The following is a 19,439-nucleotide window of genomic DNA, read 5'->3' on the forward strand; positions in this document are numbered from 1 at the left end:
ACAAAGGTGGCTAGGACTCTTCAGACTGCAAACAGGATTACTAAGGGGATGTCAGATGTCAATACAATCTGAGTAGTGGTGATCAACTGGAAAGGATAGGACTGAGGAGCGCACCAAATGAGATGAGCGGGGAGGTGGTGAGAGCCAGGCTGGTGGATGCGGCATGAGACGGCCAAACGTGGTTTTCCTCAGCCCATGAGGGCAGCTCTGGTATGCCTCAGAGGGATCTCACTCGCTCCTGAACTGTTGTCACCAATTTGGCTAAGCCTGTGCCTAGATACCACTATGAAACACACCCATTCTTTTAAATAACTGTATAAAATACAGTTAGCTATCTGTATGATAGTATAAAATGCAGCTCTCAGTTTAAAAGGACTTATTCAAATGAAGTTTTAACCTTATCACACCAGGCAGCTGCATTTTTTCCCCACAACAGAAACAGTTCAATTAAGAGGGTCAAAAGTGAAACACTGTAATCTTCAAGTGGCAAGACAACCAGGAGAAGTTTCAGAGGTTTTGAAGCATGCTAGTCACATTCAAAATACAAACTGGAAGAATAAAGCAAAGGAGCAGACACACAAACCAATACGTAATTTTCAAAAAACATGCTTTACAGCTGAGCTACCATATGATTCTGAATTATGAAGAAAATCTGCCTAATTCCACTCACTAGACATTTACCTGCTTTTCTGGATAAACATCAGCTCATGCAAAACACTTGCCCAAAAACTGATCAGTATTTCTTTAAGCATCTGATCTCTACTGATAGATATCTGGCCACCACCAAACCCATTTTCTCTAGTTATTTTCGTAAGTTCACAGTTGGAGGGGCTTGCATAGTGAATATATTTGCATCATTTCTGATGTGAAAAACCAGTAAGTACGGAAACTTGCTGTTGAAATCTGAGGCACTGCTGCAGCAAGCACACTGTCTGGAGTCTCTTTTTAAAACATACTCTCAAAAGAACAAATATTTCTCTCCAAACACTTCACATCTATCACCAGCTGATATACGTATCAACATCCAATTCAGAAACCACCTCACATGTTGTTGGATCAATTTATTTTTCCCACTCATTTAGTAACTGATTTTGCACCAGAAAATAAAAAAAAGAATATGCTAATCTAAACAAAACCAATATTCATCTCCCAGCTATCCTAATATCTAAGGGAGAGCAACTGTCTCCTGGTATTTGCCTGGAAAAGAACACTGCCGCAAAGACCTGCATATTCACCCAAGAGTCATTGACACAAAAGGCTCTCCTGAGCGAAGTCACCACAACACAAATCTGACATTTGGGAGAATGCCGTTTCAGTAAGACCAACTGACTTGAATAAATTGAATAAATCCATTACAAAATTATACACAGCTTTGTCTTGTACCGTCCATTCTTGAACTACAGCACATCAGTCAGAAAACTAAAGGTAAGACATTCCCTCTCTAAAGGTAGATGGCATTATCACACAAAACTGAGTGACAGAAAGAAACTGCATGCCTGATGCTAAAGAAAACAAAATTAATGACTTCCGAAGAACACAAATGTTAAGCAAGAACAAAGACTGAACTTCTACAGGATTTGATGCAGTGGGCAGGGGGATGTGGAATGTAACACAGTCAGAGACAAGTCAAGAGGAGTCTAACTGTACTGCTAAGAGAAACCATTTCCAAATTGTTGGCTCAGTTTTTGAAAAAACAAGTGTTAAATAATCTAGTTAGAAAGGATGTTAAAATGCAGATTTTCCATGCGACCTTCTGGGAATAATTTTATTTTCCTCTGTGAGAAAAAGCACAGCAAACGTAAAGAGAATACATTCAAGTTACTGTAAAAAGTGCCAGTGACTCTTCAACCCTGAGCACTTAATGGTAGTATACATTTGATTGTAACGTCAATGAGAATTTGATGTTCTACCAGTTTATTCTAAAAAGCTTTGGACAAGACTGAACTGCCTATCTCAAGTATTCTAGATGATCGAACGTGCTCAGCTCCAAAACACACTGCAAACAACACTGCAAACTACAAAATACAAGTGAACATTAATTTTCCCAACCCATTTATAACTGAAGAAAACACCATATCAATTTGCATGTGGGAGAGTTGTTTTGCTGCTTTGCTGTATGATGATTCCATCCAGCCATGCCCTACACACATCACCATTTTGATAATTAGGAGGGGAACCAACAATAAACCTTTCCGAAGTATGCACGTTTGATTAAGCACTGAATATCAATCACAGGAAATCCTTAAAGGGAAGGCTTGAATCTGAATGGCACTTCAGGGACAAAATGAGTCCACAAAGATACACTTATCACCACATCCTAATCTGTCTCAATGAAAGCAATTCCCAGGGCAATGATCTTGCAAAGTTAAGAATCAGATGACAGTCAAATGGCCATGTAAGCACTTAACAGCTTATTAGACAGATAGCACTAAAAGTCTTCAAGATTCTCAAAGTAACAAGTAGTTCCAAGGGCTGATTTTTGTTCTGGTTTTATAAAACTATCTCTAAACCTGTTTTGTTACTGTGAATTGTAAAAATAAGTTTTGCTATTTTATAAGTTCTTATCCTACCACAACTGTACAGAAATGTAAGAGAGACATGTCAAACCTGCATCACATTTCCAAAACTACCAATTTCCCGCCACGTCTCTTCAGTAGGATGAATAAGAGCTAACCAGTTCACCTTGAAATCACACCTCAAAAAACTTCCCTATCCAACCATGCTTCACTCCACCCCGTTGGCCTTGTGTCAGACCAAAACATTCAGTAGCATGACTTACTGCCATAGGAAGGTGAAAAACCCCATGGTGGTAGCTTACACTGTTAACTAAGTCTACTGCTTAACAGGAATGTAGGTTGGAAAATTCTCAGTGGAGAACTTGAGACAGACTCAGGTGTGCTCATGGGATCCTGACTCACGCCCATTCCATGGTGAGAGGAAGACCCTCTCACCATATGAGACATCAAATATGCCAGGTTCCTTTTCCAGTTCCTCCACAATCTCCTGAAATTGCATATACACTCACTCCTGTTCTTATTTACCCTCCACATCCAAAGCCTCAGCAAGTCTTGGGACGTTCCTGTCAAACGTCACCCAGCCCCAGTCAGCTTGGCCATTTCAAGTGCCAGGAAGAGCAGGAAGTTCGACAACAAGAGACCTGGCAACTGTTTCAAGCTCCCTGCCTAATCAGGCCTCTGGGCTGAGCACCACCAAGGAGCAGCCACTCCCACCTGGACCCCACCAAGAAGGATGGTTGCTGTCAGGACTGCTTTCCTCTGTCCCCTCTCTGGCTTCCTCTTTTTAAATTGTTTTCATTCTTAACACCTTTCTACCTTCTTGTAATAATATATTTTACCTCCTCTTTTTCACTTTTTTTGTTTGTTTGTTGGGGGGTTTGATTTTTTTTCCTCCTTTTTTCTCCTTACCTCTCCTCCTTTCTTTGAGCTAGGACATGGTAGAAAATGTGTTATTTACTGATGCACACCACCCGGTCAGAGAGAACTAAAGAAACAGCATTCAATAGTTGATGTTTACGGAAGGTAATATACAGTTGCCCTTTTAGTGATACTTCCTCTGCATATTATTTTAGCCACCAGCGACCCACAAATCAGTGATTCCTGAGCCAGCACCAACTGATCTTTTTCATAAAAATCTCGTAATTCCCTCTACACAGGGAATTCAAATTTATTTGGCATGCTAAAGATTTACATGAATTAGAAGATAAATGACCTTTGGCAAAGGTACAGTTTAATCAAAACCTGTGCAAAGAAACTCCTTTTTCTTGATTTGAACCTGTGCTTGTCAGTGACACTGGGTTTGCCTGCCTTCTGCGTAGAAAAAAAGTGATTTACCTCTGTGTATCACCTGTACTATAGATCCCTATCTCATAATCTTCCAGTCATCTTTGTTCTAGCCCAAAAAGAATATCAATATTTAGTAATTTCCCATACAGACCTGTTCCACATCTTTGACTGCCCTTTCCAGCCTTCTCTGTACATGCAGTTCTGCCAACACGGCCCTGTGAGAGGCAAACTAGACTGCACGTAGTATAAGCTAAAGATTTGTATAAAAAGACTATTTCTTTCCTAATTTCCAGGATTCTAATTGCTATTTTGACTACTGCTGACCTTTGAACAGGCATTTTCGTTTCAGTTGCAAGATCTCATTAATCACTAAATCTTGTAATTTCAGTGCCCATCGCTGTGTACATAAAGCAAGAGTTGCCTTTTTCATACTATGTCCCCAGCCTGCATTACCATATTTAACTTGATGAAATTGCAGGGTGCCATCTAACAGTCAGTCCAGCAACGTCCTTTTGCAATCCTTCCTGGCTAGCCCTCAGTATCAACATCCTGAATAACTTAATACTGTCAACAAACTTTTTTGCCTCATTTTTCTACCCCTTTTCCACAGTACTTATGAATACACTGAAATGCACATTGAAATACATTCCCAGCACAAACCCTCACATAAGGTTCCATTATAAAAAAGACAATTTATTTCTACACATGAACTTTTCCCCCATGTCTCCTTCTAGCAGTCATCTATCAATGTAAGGATGCACTCTCCATGGCAATTCAACTTCTTTTCAAACTTTTGGGAATGGATCTTCTCAACTACTTTTTGGAAATCCAGGTAACATCACCCAAGTGCTTGTTAATTCTCTCAAAGAACTCCCACAAATACATGGCATATTGCTTTCTTTCATAAAAGTCATACCAATTATTCCTCATTTTATATACACCTGTGTATAGTTTCAAACAAAATCAAAATGTGCTGCTTCTCATCACTTCCCACTGAGATATCTTTTCTGTTCTTATATTTGTTTAAAAAAAAAAAAAAGTGTCTTACGACTCAGTTTTTAATATCACATCCTAAAACAAGCATTTCTTCCATACCACCCTCTCCATTGCACTCAACCAGTATTATCTGGAAATAGATGGGAAATTGTCCTTACAGAGATTTTGAATGTGTTTGTCGGACAAGGGAAGAAGTATCATTTCCTCATGCATCTCCTTCAAAAGTAACAGTTTCTAAACACAACAAGTTACATAGATTCACTACGTAAATGTATATTTAAGTATCATATCCAAGAAAGGACCAGGCTGGCAAATAAAGCCAATTATAGTCACAATTTTGTATTTTCCTCTATATGATGTAACAATGTCATGATTTGTACAGCAAAAAGCCATGGTGTTTAGAGCTAAGAAACCTGGTACAAGGCAATATTCCAGTGCACATAAAAATTTGGCTTAACAGCATTACTTCTGTTCCCTGTCCCCAACATCATTTTAAATAAACTAAGTCCCATTTCCAAACTTTGGGGGGGGGGGAACAAACAAGGGCTTGCTCAAAGACTTAATGAGCAATACAAATTATACATTGGGAATAGGGGAAAGGCAAAAGGTCAGACTGATGCTACAGGCAATTTATTGAATTTCTGCTCTGAATTTTTCCTTTAATTCCGTTAAAAGTAGTAGTCTTCTGGAGAAGGATTCCTGAAAGTCTAGGAATTCATCAGCATATATCCCGGTTTGGTTGTTCAGTAATGCAAACAGTATTTTTATCATTACAGCTGTAATTCTAAAAGTGCTTAAAAATTAATTCTATTGTAAGTATCTGTAAAAAAGTTTACTATAACAGCTGCAATTTACAAGGCAATACACTACACAATGCTAAGCTACAGTCTGAAGCTACAGTCTGAAGTTTCTCAAGGGAAGACCAGGGAGCATGCATATGAACTGCATCCTCTGTGAATGGTCAGTCACTTACAGAGCAAGTTACTGCATCTCCAGGGAAGGCAATGGCATACTACGCTTCTACAAAGCCCAACACTTAATTCCAAGATCATTAACCACGCTTATTCGACAGGTAAAACAGCCAGACAGCCGCTTCCCTACCAAAATTCTGAATAAAGATTAGAACAAAGTACTAACTGTATTAAAATACAGCTTCATAAGTAATATATCCTTTTCCATATCTCTGGCCACATCTTGCAAAGGCGAGAGAAAAGTGACTAAGAAATAATTTTTCACTTAAGACTATTTTTGCCCCTAGAAGGCTTGAACACTATTAACACTTTTGGTTGCGTGTGATCCAAAGGAAAGGATATTCATATAGATGAATATCTGTTACACTGTTACAGCAGCTAAGGGAATAAACAGTTTGATACTGATACTCCAGGACTCAGACCAATCTCTAAGTATGAGATTATGACCAGAAGCTGCATCAGGGATACCAATTACACAGATCTCTACTGAAATATTTTTACAGTTTTCTGCAGCTGCTACCAGGACACAACACTAACCAGACACTGTATATAACAATAAATGTCTGCAATTTTGATGTGCAAAAGGCGAAGTAAATACTTAGAAATTGTATTACCATAACAAATTAGGTTAATTTTTTCACATTTCAATAACATTAAAATAAATCAAATCCAATTGTATATACAGAAATAGTCACTGAATTGCTTACCAAATAATTATATCACCACACTGCAAAGAACAAGAAAAGAGTATTGTCAGTCATTGCTTTAAAAAATGACAGAATCAACAGATTTCTATTATGCCGCATTTTACACACTCTCCTGAAATTTAATCTCTAGGAAAAGTTACGTAAGTAACATGAGCCCATCCCTCAGTGAACAGGATTTTTCCTTGATGCTGACTAGGATCTACCAGCGAGAACTGTTATTTAAACCCAATCAGCACCTTGCTGCTCTCTGCGCTGCACAAAAATGTCAAAACATATACTAAAGATGTGTATGTAGGATGACACAGAATGGCAGATGCTCCATTCTGCCTAAGGTATTTCAGTTTGGAGGGAAAACAATGAAAAGTTCTTTTCTTCCTGTGATCAACCAAGATGACGTGAGTTGCCAAAATCCAACATTAAAAACCAGCACAGAAGAGAGGGTTACAACTCAACAGCAACTGTCTTAATACAACTGTTTTCAAACACTTAAAGTGCATGACATGTGGTTTAAATTATCAAACATAATAGTCAATATGCTTGATATCCCAGCGTGTCTTCCTACTACTGTTGCATTAATTTGATTTATAAAATATTGAAAAGCAACCAAGAACATTCCCATGAAAAGCTTACTCCCTACACGTCAATTGTCTTATACACCACTCTTCACATACGTTTAAAGAGGACATCTGAATATTTATCCTGACTGTATAAGCAATTAAGTGAAGTAATATGCAAGGTAATATGGCAGTCCCTCATGCCCATCACGTTTCAGTGCATGAAGAAGTCAGGTGTTACTGTCACTGCCTTTGATCAGCCCTTCTCCTATCCCTTTCATTTTGAGGAAGCACAATTATGACTTTCAAATTTACTGAACCTGAACAATTTGAAATGGAATGACAAAATTCCATTTTAGTTTTCATATAATTGAGCCAAAAGGCATATTACAGCCTATTTAAAATTTCCTCTAAACCGTCTTCATTATTACTTTCAAAGAACGCTTCTAAGTTCTGTTGGTACAGCTTGTTTTGTAGAAATAGACCATGAATGCAAAATGGGAATTTAAAGAAACCGCCTTGATTCAACTCTAGTCTCCCGAATTGCACGCAACTAAGAAACAGATGTTTAGAAACAGATGTTTAGTCCAGAATAGCCTTTAGAACATAACTTCATTTGCCCCTAGCCCTTTACAAAGTCATAAAATACAATTCCCCTTTTTCTCGTCATAGTAACTTAGGATGTTTACTGCATGGGAACAAAAAGCTTAGAAAAAACTAAATGGACCACGTAAAATAGCTAGGCAAGGCTGAGCGCTTTACCAAAGCCCAAACTCCCAAAAACAGAAAGGAAAGATTGATCAAAAAGTTCAGCTGATCTTTTGAAGCATATCATGTAAGAAAACAAGGAATGTAACAGGTGTATTTAACTTTGTGCAATTTTCTCATCTTTCCTGCCATATGGCTAATTTCCATCATTACATTTTTATCATTGTTTTATAACTAATTCTAGATCACCAACAGGAATCTGTATCAGCTTCAACCACAATGTTAGTCTCTGTAGATTTTCAGAGGTGAGCTTGTGGGCTGCCCACCCTGGAGAAGTGCCCTTTGTTCTTGTTGCAACACACTGGTTTGGTAAAGTATGGCACAGCATGGAGTTAAACCCCTTGGAGAAGTCTAAATACAATCACACCTCTACAGTTCTGAGACGCGAAATACAGGGACAGATCCTAAATGTCACAAAAAAATTGAAGACACACACATTTTCTCTACCGTTTTTAGGGCTCACAACAAAAGCTGCCTTGTCATATTGATTTCAGAATGTTTTCTCCTTAGATATTGTTTAAAATCCCCTGCTTTCACAATGAGACTTCATTATATAAATTTTTTTTTAAAAAATCATGGTTTATACTGGGTTGGATTTCTCCAACCAATATATTTGTTATATAAATGTTTCTCCTCTCCTGTTAAGTGTTCCGCTTCACATTTCTGAAAACTAAGAAGCAATGGCTACTACAGCATATCTGCTAACCACGCTATGAAGATCAACATATTACCTGAAGCTGTAATTTAGAGCAGATTCAGAGAATAATCTCTTCCTTTTCATGTGAACCAGCTTTGGTTTTTTAATATGTAGAGGAGAATCAGTATTCTGAAGAACGTCAGTCTGATCAGATCTTTCCATAGGCTTCCAACAACCTGGTTAATACATTATAACCTCTTTGGACTTAACCTCTGGAAAATCCAAAGACATTTATAAGTATGATTATTTCTCTTTTTTAAACGGCAACCATACCAATATCAAAATATTAGAATCATATTTTTATCTGTTGTCGTAATTTCTAAATGATTTGTCAAGAGAGCTCCCTGAAGTCATGCCATGAGGCCAAGATTTTTAAACCAACAGTTTTCTAGTGCGCAGCATTCAATTGAACAGTATTTTGTACCTCTTTAAAGAAAAACAAGCTATAGAATAATAGAGATGGAAAGCAAAAGATGCATGTAATTAATTCTACTTCAATTTTTGGAAGTAACTAACAAACATTGAAAACAGAAAACCAAAGAAAACAAAGGAAACCCTTACCACTCAACTCCCAATGAACAAATATTTGGAAACACTGAACCCTAGGCCAAACAACACAAGATGATGGATCTTCTGAAATACTTTGCCCAAAAATGCATGCTATTGCAATTATAAATTCCAATTCAAACATGTAAGACAGCTGTTCACTGCCTTGCATAAAACACCTTGTGCAGCTCTCATCAGTGTTTATAAAAGAATATTTACTCCAATCTCAAAACTATTGTTATGGACAGAACTTCAAAATAAACAAGCCCAAGGCTACCAAAACAGGTGTCTTCAATCTCTCAGCTGTTGCTACACTACACTTCCTTACTGCTCAGCCACCATCCACCCAAACCACCATTCCTCGCTATTACTTCCTCCTGGATCTCAGCTCTGCCCCTCCGCTTTTTCACACATTCTTTTGTTCCCAGTTACAATGACGGCACGAGAACACTCTCTGCCGACCCTCAAAAACATCAACAGCAAACACAATAACAAAGATGCCAAGCCTTACCTTCCACATATGTATTTTATTATATTAAACACATGCATTGTATTTCTGTATGTGAAAACATCAGAAAAATGCCCATCAGCTACCTGCTTGTGTAATCACAAAGCTAGGAGAAAAGATAGCAGTCCAGTATTACTCATCTGAAACTTAAAAACAAACCAACAGAGGAAAAAAAACCCAAACTCATACAATCAAAAAAATGTACCCAGTAAACCCAGTAATGTACCAGTAAAACCAGTAATGTACCCAGTACAAAGAAAATGATAGATTGTTGTATATCCATAGTTGCCACCTTTGTACAAATGGTAGCTCACTTGCCAAAAGTGTAACAGCACAAAGAACAGACTATTACAATAAACACACATTTATGATGGGGATAAATCTGACAGACTGTGGCAATGCACTCATTTTCTCCTACTTCCTCCAAATTTTAACAATTTCTTTTTAAATTGTATTTTAAAAAATGTCCCCTTTTGGTCAGCACAACTGGCAAGGACAGGTGAAGAAAAGAACTAGGTAAAACAGTAGCTGAAGATCCTCTTTTTCTCTTAAATAACACATATCCTGCAGCACAGAAGCAGCTGCTGAACAGGGTTAAAATTACCTAGCTGACTGCTGCTGCTGTCAGTGCTCCCAGAGTACTACTGCAGAAAGGTAGCTTCAAAGTAGAAAAAATAGAAGGAAAGAAATGCACATGCAATTCATGAACAGTTCTGAGGCAGGAACAGGACTAATTCTGTTTACTGAGTTCAAAGCCAAGCTCACTGAACTCTGGATACACACGTGAACAGACAATTACGCACCGCTGTTCCAGGCCTCACAATGGAGTTAGACCAGTGGCTGCTGAGGCCAAGAACGCTGGCTCCAACCAAGGTTGAATCAGCCACTCGGGATAAATTTCTTGGTGGCTGTCTGGAGGTAGAATGATGGACCAATTTTAGAGACAAAAAAAAAGCTGGCCTTTTCCTAAGTGAAAAAAATCCTCATGAAAATAATCAAGTGCCTAGAGCATATTTTAAGACCTCCTTTATCAAATACTTTTGTTCTGAATTTTTTTTCCTGTGAGAAAGCCATTTGGATTACTAGACTCCACTTCTACAACTGCCACAGGAAAAGAGACTGCTGATAGCAAACTCAAATAAGGCTTGTTAAGATAATTTCAAGCACTCTGCCAAAGATTGTAGCCCTGGGCATGGTCTTAGTGAGTAGGTGAAAAATCAAAGGATCTGAAGTCATGAGAGTTCAGAAGTGCATTTGTTTTAAACTACAAAATGGTTCACTGTGCTCTAAGTGAGTAGCAAGTGTGATCGATACTCATAACTATCCAGTTACAACTCAAGAGTGTTAGCAGAATCCTGAGATCTACATTACCCTCCCAGGCTCATAGGGATCTAATCTAGACCTCAGTTTAAGAAGAAATTTGAAGTGTATATATCAAATGCAGAAAAATAATCAATGTCTGTCCTATACTACTTCACAAAAGAAATTAGGTCCTTGAGCAAGATATGCACAAAAAGCTGCCTAACACTTTGGGCCTTTAACACAGCCTTGCATGATCACATCTTTACAAGGCCAGAAGTCAATATTCTGTGGCTGGCAGAAGTCTACAGTCAGATAAGTCTTAGAAAATGTGATATTATAACTCCAAATATTTACTCAGCACACATGGAGACATTTAATCAGGTGAACATCAATTTAATATTTACTGTATCTTGAAGAGAAAAGGGCTTTCTTTCCCCACGCCCTTTTAACAAAAAGCAAATAGCTGAGAGCCAGCAAAGTTCAACCCTTGCTGGGATGCAACAGCATAAAGTATTCACATTTCACTGATACTGCTCTTAATGTTCCCGACAGCAAAAGGGGAATTAACAAATTCTTAGACATTTTGCTGTATCTTAAGGGAATTCATATAGTTTATAAAGATTCAGTGTTTCTTCTCCAAGGAGCACTATGGGATTGTAAAGCAAAATAAAACTGAAGACGTTTTTCACATCCATTCCAGAGGCCAACAATGAAGAACAGACAACTTTTCAGATGTGTGTGTGTGTCCACACGCACATGCAAATATCACTAACTTTTTCCTTCTGAAAACTAAGAACAGAGGCAAACCAAAAGCTTCCATCCCAATTCACTACAACAGAATTTACAAGTATCTGACCACAAACGTGGTATCAGATAAACAAAAAAGAAGAAAGCTTTAAACACATCATAGCTGCACAATCCTTCAGCAGAGGATATGAAAGAAGGTTGCACGTTTTACGACTTGTAAAACATTAGTGAGAGAAAAGGAAGCAGACACAAGTTTTCTCAGCAGCTAGGAAAAGCTCTGCAGATGTTCCAGGTGCCTCACCCAACGTGAGACATGCAGCAGAATCGAAGAAAAATATCTCGCCAGGTAGTAGCTTACATGTCCTTTCGCTGTTCCTCATACATAACTGCTAGTATCACTACTTGCATTAATCAAATCCCTGGCTCCCTATTTCAAAAAGCATAATTTTTTTTCACTCTCCCCAGCTATTTGGCATCAACCTCTGTTTAGCATCTTAATGAGGTGTACTATTTAGCTTTTTTCCAGCATCAACTGGCATTCTTTCACGAAAAAGACACCTCGGTGACTTAGAATATGCCATATAAATAAAGCAGTCTAAAATAGTCTGTTTACACTTCTGTACTTTTGTAAACCTCTATGCCAATGCTCAATAATTAAGATGTCATTTTCAAGAGTCACATTTCTGAAATGTAGTTGGCTGAACTGTTTCCCACTGCCACTTAAAACATACCTTCTAAAGAAACATCGCAATAAAGGTGACCAGACAGCAAAGTGCAAATACAGCATACAGACAACAGCATTGCCAACAAAGGTCAGTGACTTATGTGCCTACCAGTGACAAATTTCCTAAGAACCAGTTAACCCAAAAGTAGCAACGATAACTTCATGTATCGCTTATCATCTTATGTGGCTCTCACGAGCATTCTGCACACCAAAAGCTCACTGTGACTCTACTTTATCATGAGCTACGCCAGGACAACCATTTTCATTGCTGGTGACAGATGAACCTCAGCCTTGCAAAGCTGTGGAAGTTTTAATTGTAACTCTCACTCCCTAGAAGACATTTATCTTAACAAGACAAAATGCTTAGGAACCCACATCACCATCAGCAAACTGTAATCACTACCTTAATATTACAGCGCTTTATGTGTGCCCTCATCTTGAAACATATTAAGATGGAGCATATTCCACACAGAATCATCACATTGTTTGGGTTGGAAGGGACCTTAAAGATCACCTAGTTCCAACCCCCCTGCCACGAGCAGGGACATCTTTCACCAGACCAGGTTACTCAAAGCCCCAACCACCTGGCTTTGAACACTGTCAGGGAAGGGGCATCCACAGCTTCTCTGAGCAACCCGTTCCAGTGCCTCACCACCCTCAGAGTGAACTTCTTCCTTATGTCTAATCTAAATCTACCCTCTTTCAGTTTAAAGCCATTATCCCATGTCCTATCACTACAGGCCTTTGTAAAAAGTCCTTCTCCAGCTTTCTTGCAGGCCCCCTTCAGGTACTGGAAGCCTGCTGTAAGGTCTGCCCAGTGCCTTTTCTTCTCCAGGCTGAACAACCCCAGCTCTCTCAGCATGTCTTCACAGGAGAGGTGCTCCAGCCCTTGGAACATCTCCATGATGACACTGAGTTTTCCATTCAATTCCCTTGTACATTAAAAGATCAGCACCCAATCGTATAGAGAAGAGGAATTAAACTTTTGTACAAAACATACTCAAATGAACACAGCATTTCTGAAAAGAATCAGAAAGCACATGACTTTCTTGTTCCTGGGCTTCAAGGAAGAAGCTCTGCCTTGTTCTTTTCTTCTCTTTTTTTAAAATATACAATTGCCCTTTTCACAATTGCCTCTCCAATATCGTAATACATTGTGTTGCCTGATAAATACAAAAATTATAATTTTTCCACCACATTTCAGCTCAAATTAGTAGCACCGGATGCTAACAACTATTGTTCACCAGATTCAACAATGTAAATTCTACTAGACCTGTTTTCAGATTGTTTTAAGCTATCAAACTGCCCTAAGTAGGTTTTAACACTACTAACCTTCTAAATGGCTATAGTTCAAAACTTCAGGTGCCAGTCTCAGCAACTTATAAAGTACAAGAAATTTTCAATGCTTTGATCAAAGCATGCACAGCTTATGCATGAGATTTTTTTTTTAAATAAAGAGCATGCAAAAAAACAAACACCACTAAGGGCATCATCATGGACAGTTCATGCATGAGGATGTGTGTGCCTGTATGTGACTAAAGATATTGAGAAACTTTAAATGAATGAAATGCTATGTTTAATTGAAATAAATCAGTGAATTACTATTGCAGTTTTTGAAGAAATAAGCATCTAAACTGAATTTGCCCTTTGAAATGACATTATTTAAGGTTTAAGATGCCTGTTCTTCAATACTTAAAGATGCAGTTACCATGACTAAACAAAGTATTACTTCAAATATCCAGTTTATGTTGTATTTAAAACTAATTCATGAACTCAACTTCCCCTAAAATAAATTCTAGTCCTCTGAATATTCACTTGTCTGTGAAACTATTTACGTTTATTCTACAGGTTTGTATCAATTTAAAAAATATGTTTCAGAATTAAAGCATCCATCCGTCTCCCTTCACACTTGTCTGCATACATTCTCCACATCATAAAATGAAAAATAATCTGGAAATACAAAGCTTGCCACTGCAACAAGGACAAGCACTGCAAGAAAACTCTGTGGAGTACAGCACCCAAAACCAACTTCAGGTACAGTACCTGAAATCAATGTGAGAACGGCTAGATTTGAAGCCGAAGGCAAGACTAACACTGAACTGACTATATAACAAATACTGACTTTTGATTATGTAGGTCTGCAATTAAACTGTTACCATCTGAGTGATGGAACTGTGATGATACACATGCCTGCCTCTACTCCTTTTCAACAACACACATTTTATAAAATATATAAAGAGTGTGAAACATTTGTCATTTTCTTCTGTCAAGACCTGTTCTTGACTTTGATGTTGCACTTTTCAGAAAAACCTCAGGGCCTGGAATGAGACCTGGAGGTAAAATGATTCTGCAATGGTTAGCCTTATGATCTCAACTGTAGCAAATGATAAACTGTGTGGTATAAAATACTGCCAGTTACCTCAACAGTATACTAAGTCAGTTGTACAATATTGTGTTTTTCAGTTGCCATGCAGTTTTAATGAAACAGTAAAGCATCAACCATTAAATGAAAACAATACCAAGCATGTTTTATTTATGAGTGTGATTATTTCTCATCTTTAAATTTATCTTTAAATATTTTAAATGTTAGGGCTAATTTTATATATATGATTAGGTATAGACTGACAATGCCACATATCATCACTAGACCTGGAACAGCTTTCTGCAATAGCCAGCATTATTTCCCATAGTCAGAGTTCAAATAAACTTGAGCTATTTCTTTCTAATCAAATCAATGGCAAGCCTACGTTTATCACTTCCATTTCTGATTGTCATGTAGAATAGCTATAATACAAGATATTGCTCAGCTCACACACACATTTGGAGTAAACTATACTACCTAGATGAAGAGCTGCCTTTATTTTAGCTTCATTGCAAAATCCAAACATAACTCCTTCCTTTAAAAAAACAAACAAAAAAAACCCCAAGCCCAGAAGTACCCAACCTGCAGACTTACTTCAGTGTTTAAATGTATTTGGAATGTTCTTTCTAAAGTATCATCTGGATTTCACCAGTAACTTACATAAACTGTCATAAGGTTATTAACTCAATACAAACTGCGTAAGAGAAAGCATGGTTAAAGTTCTTCTACAATTTAGTCTATCCCATCTGCTGCTAAATTTAATTTACGTCTACTTTAAGCCAAAAATCTCTATAACACAACTCTGACATCATTTCTGGAGTACAACATGACCTTAAAACATAATATAAACAAAGCAAAGGATTTTTAGAAGCGAAGTGCAAATATTTTTTAAGTTGATCAAGAGCATTTAGATACTGCACAAACTCCAATATATGGATTCATACATACTTCAGCTACTTTAAATATTTATTAATCACTTCACAGTTCTAAAATGCAAAGTCAGTTAGACCAGACACAATGATGGAACATTAAGTTAAAGTCAAGTTCTGCACTGGGTACAGGTGTTAAGAGCTGCTAGCAATGACATTCAGGATTCCCCAAACATAGCAAGTTTTGGACCATTTACTTCCAGGACCAGGGGTTTAGCCATAGCATCTTTAAAACCTTCCTATCAGTGCAGCCCAGCATTCAAATACAGAAACATAGGTTAAAACAAAACTGAAAGAGAAGTCAAAAACAAGTCTATTCATAGGTGCTGTCTATTAATACCATAAGAGATAAGTTGGTTAAAATGTCATTGCCTGAGGTTCTACATTTTCTCTCCTGATAACCCATAGTCTGCTGGTTTTCAAGCATTTAGAAGATTTAAGGCATGTTCTAAAGCTCTCCTCTTCCGTGCAGTTCTCTCCTTCAGTCTTCAGAGTTAATTATTTTTACGGTACTTATACCTGAGTGCTCAGCATGTCAGCCAGAAGTTGTTTTTCGATATGAAAGTAAAGACTTCTGCTCACATTAGTAGGTACGTACGAGAAAAAGGTTCTAACCTACTTAAGTTCTTCTGTTCTTGTGACTACACTCTTCCTTTTCTCCACTTAACAATGTAGCGCATAAACCAATCAAAAAATAAAATGGGGGGAAAATATAGTTTGTAGTATTTATTTTTCTTCTAGTGGCCACAATGTGATTTCTTCCACTTAAGAATTCAAAATGCACACAGTGCAACACCTAGAATCGCACATCAGTTACAGCTGTTCAACTGCTCCCGAGTTATCAGAAAGTACCTGCCCATTTAAAAAACCTATCTTACTTGTGGCTTGTAGAAACACCATGGTTGGCACATGGTTCCACTACAAATCAAATTAACATTTTAAAAACCCAAACCAACACAGTATTACTTAACATCATTAAAACGGTACTACATCCCCAATGTGGGTAGCGAGAGGGCAACGCGGAGCGCCAGCATGTAAGCAGTCTGTAGAAGCATACGTTGTAACCAGAGCTGATACTTTCTACAGTTAATATAAACAAAAATCTATTCTTTAAGATGTACGCCTTCCTATACAGAAAACACGTGTTTATTTCCCTTGTTCTCACAGTAGCTTCAAAATGCAAGCGATAGGAACTCTTGCAATAAAAAGGAACAAAGCAGAGTTGCCACAAGAACTATCTTGCAATAAACATTAACAGCCGGCACAAAAAAGAAGCCGGACGCCGTACCAATACCTGAGCCTGTACGCTTGTGTGTGTGGGTGCTGTATCCCACCCTCAGCACCGTGCTTTGGTGCAGCACCTGAGCACGCAGGGAACGCCTGCTTCCATCCTGACCACAGCGGATATACTGCTCTCAAACACGGAGCCAAGCCTCCAGGCCTTTGTGTTCCCGTCCCCAGATTTAAAAAAAAATACCCCCACGAGGTGTTAAAGCGCGCCGTGGCGGGGCGCGGGCTCGCATTTAGCGCGGGGGAAGAGGGCGGCCGAAAGGGGTGGGGAAGAGCCCCGGCCCGGCGACCCCCGAGGCTCCCGCGCAGCCTCCTCCGGCTCCTGCCCGAAGTTGGCCGGGCATCACCGGCCCCGCCGCAGGCCGGAGGCCTCCCCTCGCTCCCTCAGCCCCGCCGCCCGGTCTGTTCTTCTCCGCTCCGTCCCCCCCACAGCCTCACGGCGGGAGGAGTGCCTGTGCTGGGGCCGGGGGGGCTGGGCCCTCGATTACCCTCCTCCCCCCCCCACTTCCTAGGGACGGTGACAACGGCCCGCTCCCGCCGGTACCGGGAGAAGCCCCCGGACCCGCCTGCGGGAGCGCTCCCCTCTCCCCGACACCCCCCATCCCGCGCCGGGCACCCCCCCCCCCCGGTTCCCGCCCCCTCCCCGCGGCGAGGCGCGCGCAGCGGGAGGGGGCAGGGAAGGCGCCGGGCCCCGGGGCCCCGCCCGCTCCCCGACCCCGAGGGGGAAGGAGCGGGGGGGGGGTGGGGGGGTTACACACCTCGCTATTAAAAGCTTTCACGGCCTCCATGTCGCGGCGGAGGCGGGAGCCGGACGGCTTCTCTCCGCTGATGGCGGCCGAGCCGCGGCCGGGAGAGGGGCTAGGCTCGGTCTGGTGTGTGCGCGCGCGCCTCGCTCAGGGGCCGCCGGGCCTCCTCGCCATGGCGGGTGGCGCAGGGGGCGGGCGCGGAGGGACGCGGGCCCCGCTCGTTTCCGTCTCCTCCCGGCAGCGCGCGGCCTCCTCGCCCCACTTCCCCGCCCGGCGGCGCCGACGTCCCCTCCCCCACTCGGCGGCTCCGCCGGGCCGCGCCGGCAGGAGATGGAGGAACAACGCGCGGCGGCTGCGGCGCGGGAGCCAATATGGCGGACACGCGGCGGCTCCTCGCCGCGCAGCTCCGACGGCGACGCAGGCGGCGACAGCGCCCCCTGCCGGCCAGCGCCAGCACGCCCGACGGGCCGCACCGCCCCACAGAGGCGCTGCCGGCATGGCGGCGCGGCCCGCCTCGCCCCCGCCCCCGCCTCCTCCTCCGCGCCCGCCCTGGCGCCCCCGGCCCGGCGTGAAGCGAGGGGTTACGGGAACAAGATGTTAAACGCCGCGGTGTTTCGTCACCGGGGGCAAATCCAGGAGTTTTCGCCGTTTCCAGCTGAAGGCCTGATCCCCAGGGGAAGGCGGCCCCGTCTGTCCCCTCACACCTTGCCCGCAGAGCCCTCACCTCCCAGCAAGGCCCGCCCGGGGAACCGGGGACAGCACGCCGGCTGGTGGTACAACGGGAAAAACAATCAGCGGGATATAGAAAGGCAAAAAAGTCCTAATTAAAAAAAAAAAAAAAACCCACACGCAATTAGGAGTGTTATTTATCAAGAGGAAAGGAGAAACAACAAAATTGTAATGCAAATCAATCACCAGTCCCAGTGCATCTATTACATAAATATTATAACTTGAAAATCTGACACTAAAAAGGCTCCAAATTCAGCACTAGGCTTGAAGGCATTGCTGTTTCATTACCCAGGGCATGTTCCCAGGTTAAGTTTCTGACAGGGTGTGCTTCCCTGTGAGGAGTGGTGCTGCCTGCATCCCTTGCCACCATGCCAGCCCTGCAGAGCATCTGCCTCCCCCTGAAGCACAAAAAACTCAGCTGAGAAATCCCAGCAGTAGCAGCTGTATCAAGCAGCAGGACTTGCTTCCAGGGCATGGATTTTTGTTCCCTCAAATACAAAGGCACCATGTGACTCACCTTCATCAGGGAGAGCCTCAAGGAGCTCAAAAGCATTGAGGATGAAACCTTAGATTTGTCTTTAGCTCCTGTTTTCCCAGAGCTCCATCATGTTCTTTGGACTCTACCAACACAGCAGAGCTGTGACAGTGTGAATTAGGCTCTGATCTGGAGAGCGTTTCATTATTTTCCAGCCAAGAGCCTAGGCCATGCTCTGGCTAGACTCTGCCCTCCTGCACTCACAAGCATCCCTCAGACCTGAGCCATGAGGGCTCTTCATGGACAGTGAATGCTCCTGTTACAGGCCAGGACCAGGGACTCTCAAACCAAAGCATGCTTTACTTGACAAAGAAGGAGACTTACAAATTAAGACAAGACCAGCATTTGAGGCAGACCTGGAGTCCCACAGCTCCATCTTACAGACACACAAGAGAGATTAAGTGTTGTTACAAATAAAATTGGAAGCTTTTCCCCTCCAACAGGCTTACTTAGATGAAACCCCCATGTCTAGCAATCACTGTTGTTGCAGTATCAGGCCACCAAGAGGATCAGGAGGCTAGAGCA

The 19,439-nt window shown here is 41.1% G+C and overlaps 1 protein-coding gene across 5 annotated transcripts in view; it reads right to left on the minus strand.

The window, feature by feature from the left end:
- Nucleotides 1-17,892, minus strand: part of SCAF8 (SR-related CTD associated factor 8) — a 166,715-nt gene extending 148,823 nt beyond the window's left edge. For all 5 annotated transcript variants that reach the window (XM_075087887.1, XM_075087890.1, XM_075087886.1 and 2 more), the window contains exon 1: nt 17,663-17,892. In XM_075087887.1, the coding sequence (XP_074943988.1) occupies nt 17,663-17,692 (30 nt within the window). In that variant the 5' untranslated portion in view covers nt 17,693-17,892. The remainder of the gene's footprint in view (nt 1-17,662) is intronic.
- Nucleotides 17,893-19,439: the final 1,547 nt, after the last annotated feature.

The sequence above is a fragment of the Phalacrocorax aristotelis genome, chromosome 3, assembly GCF_949628215.1.
Source record: "Phalacrocorax aristotelis chromosome 3, bGulAri2.1, whole genome shotgun sequence".
Taxonomy (NCBI): domain Eukaryota; kingdom Metazoa; phylum Chordata; class Aves; order Suliformes; family Phalacrocoracidae; genus Phalacrocorax; species Phalacrocorax aristotelis.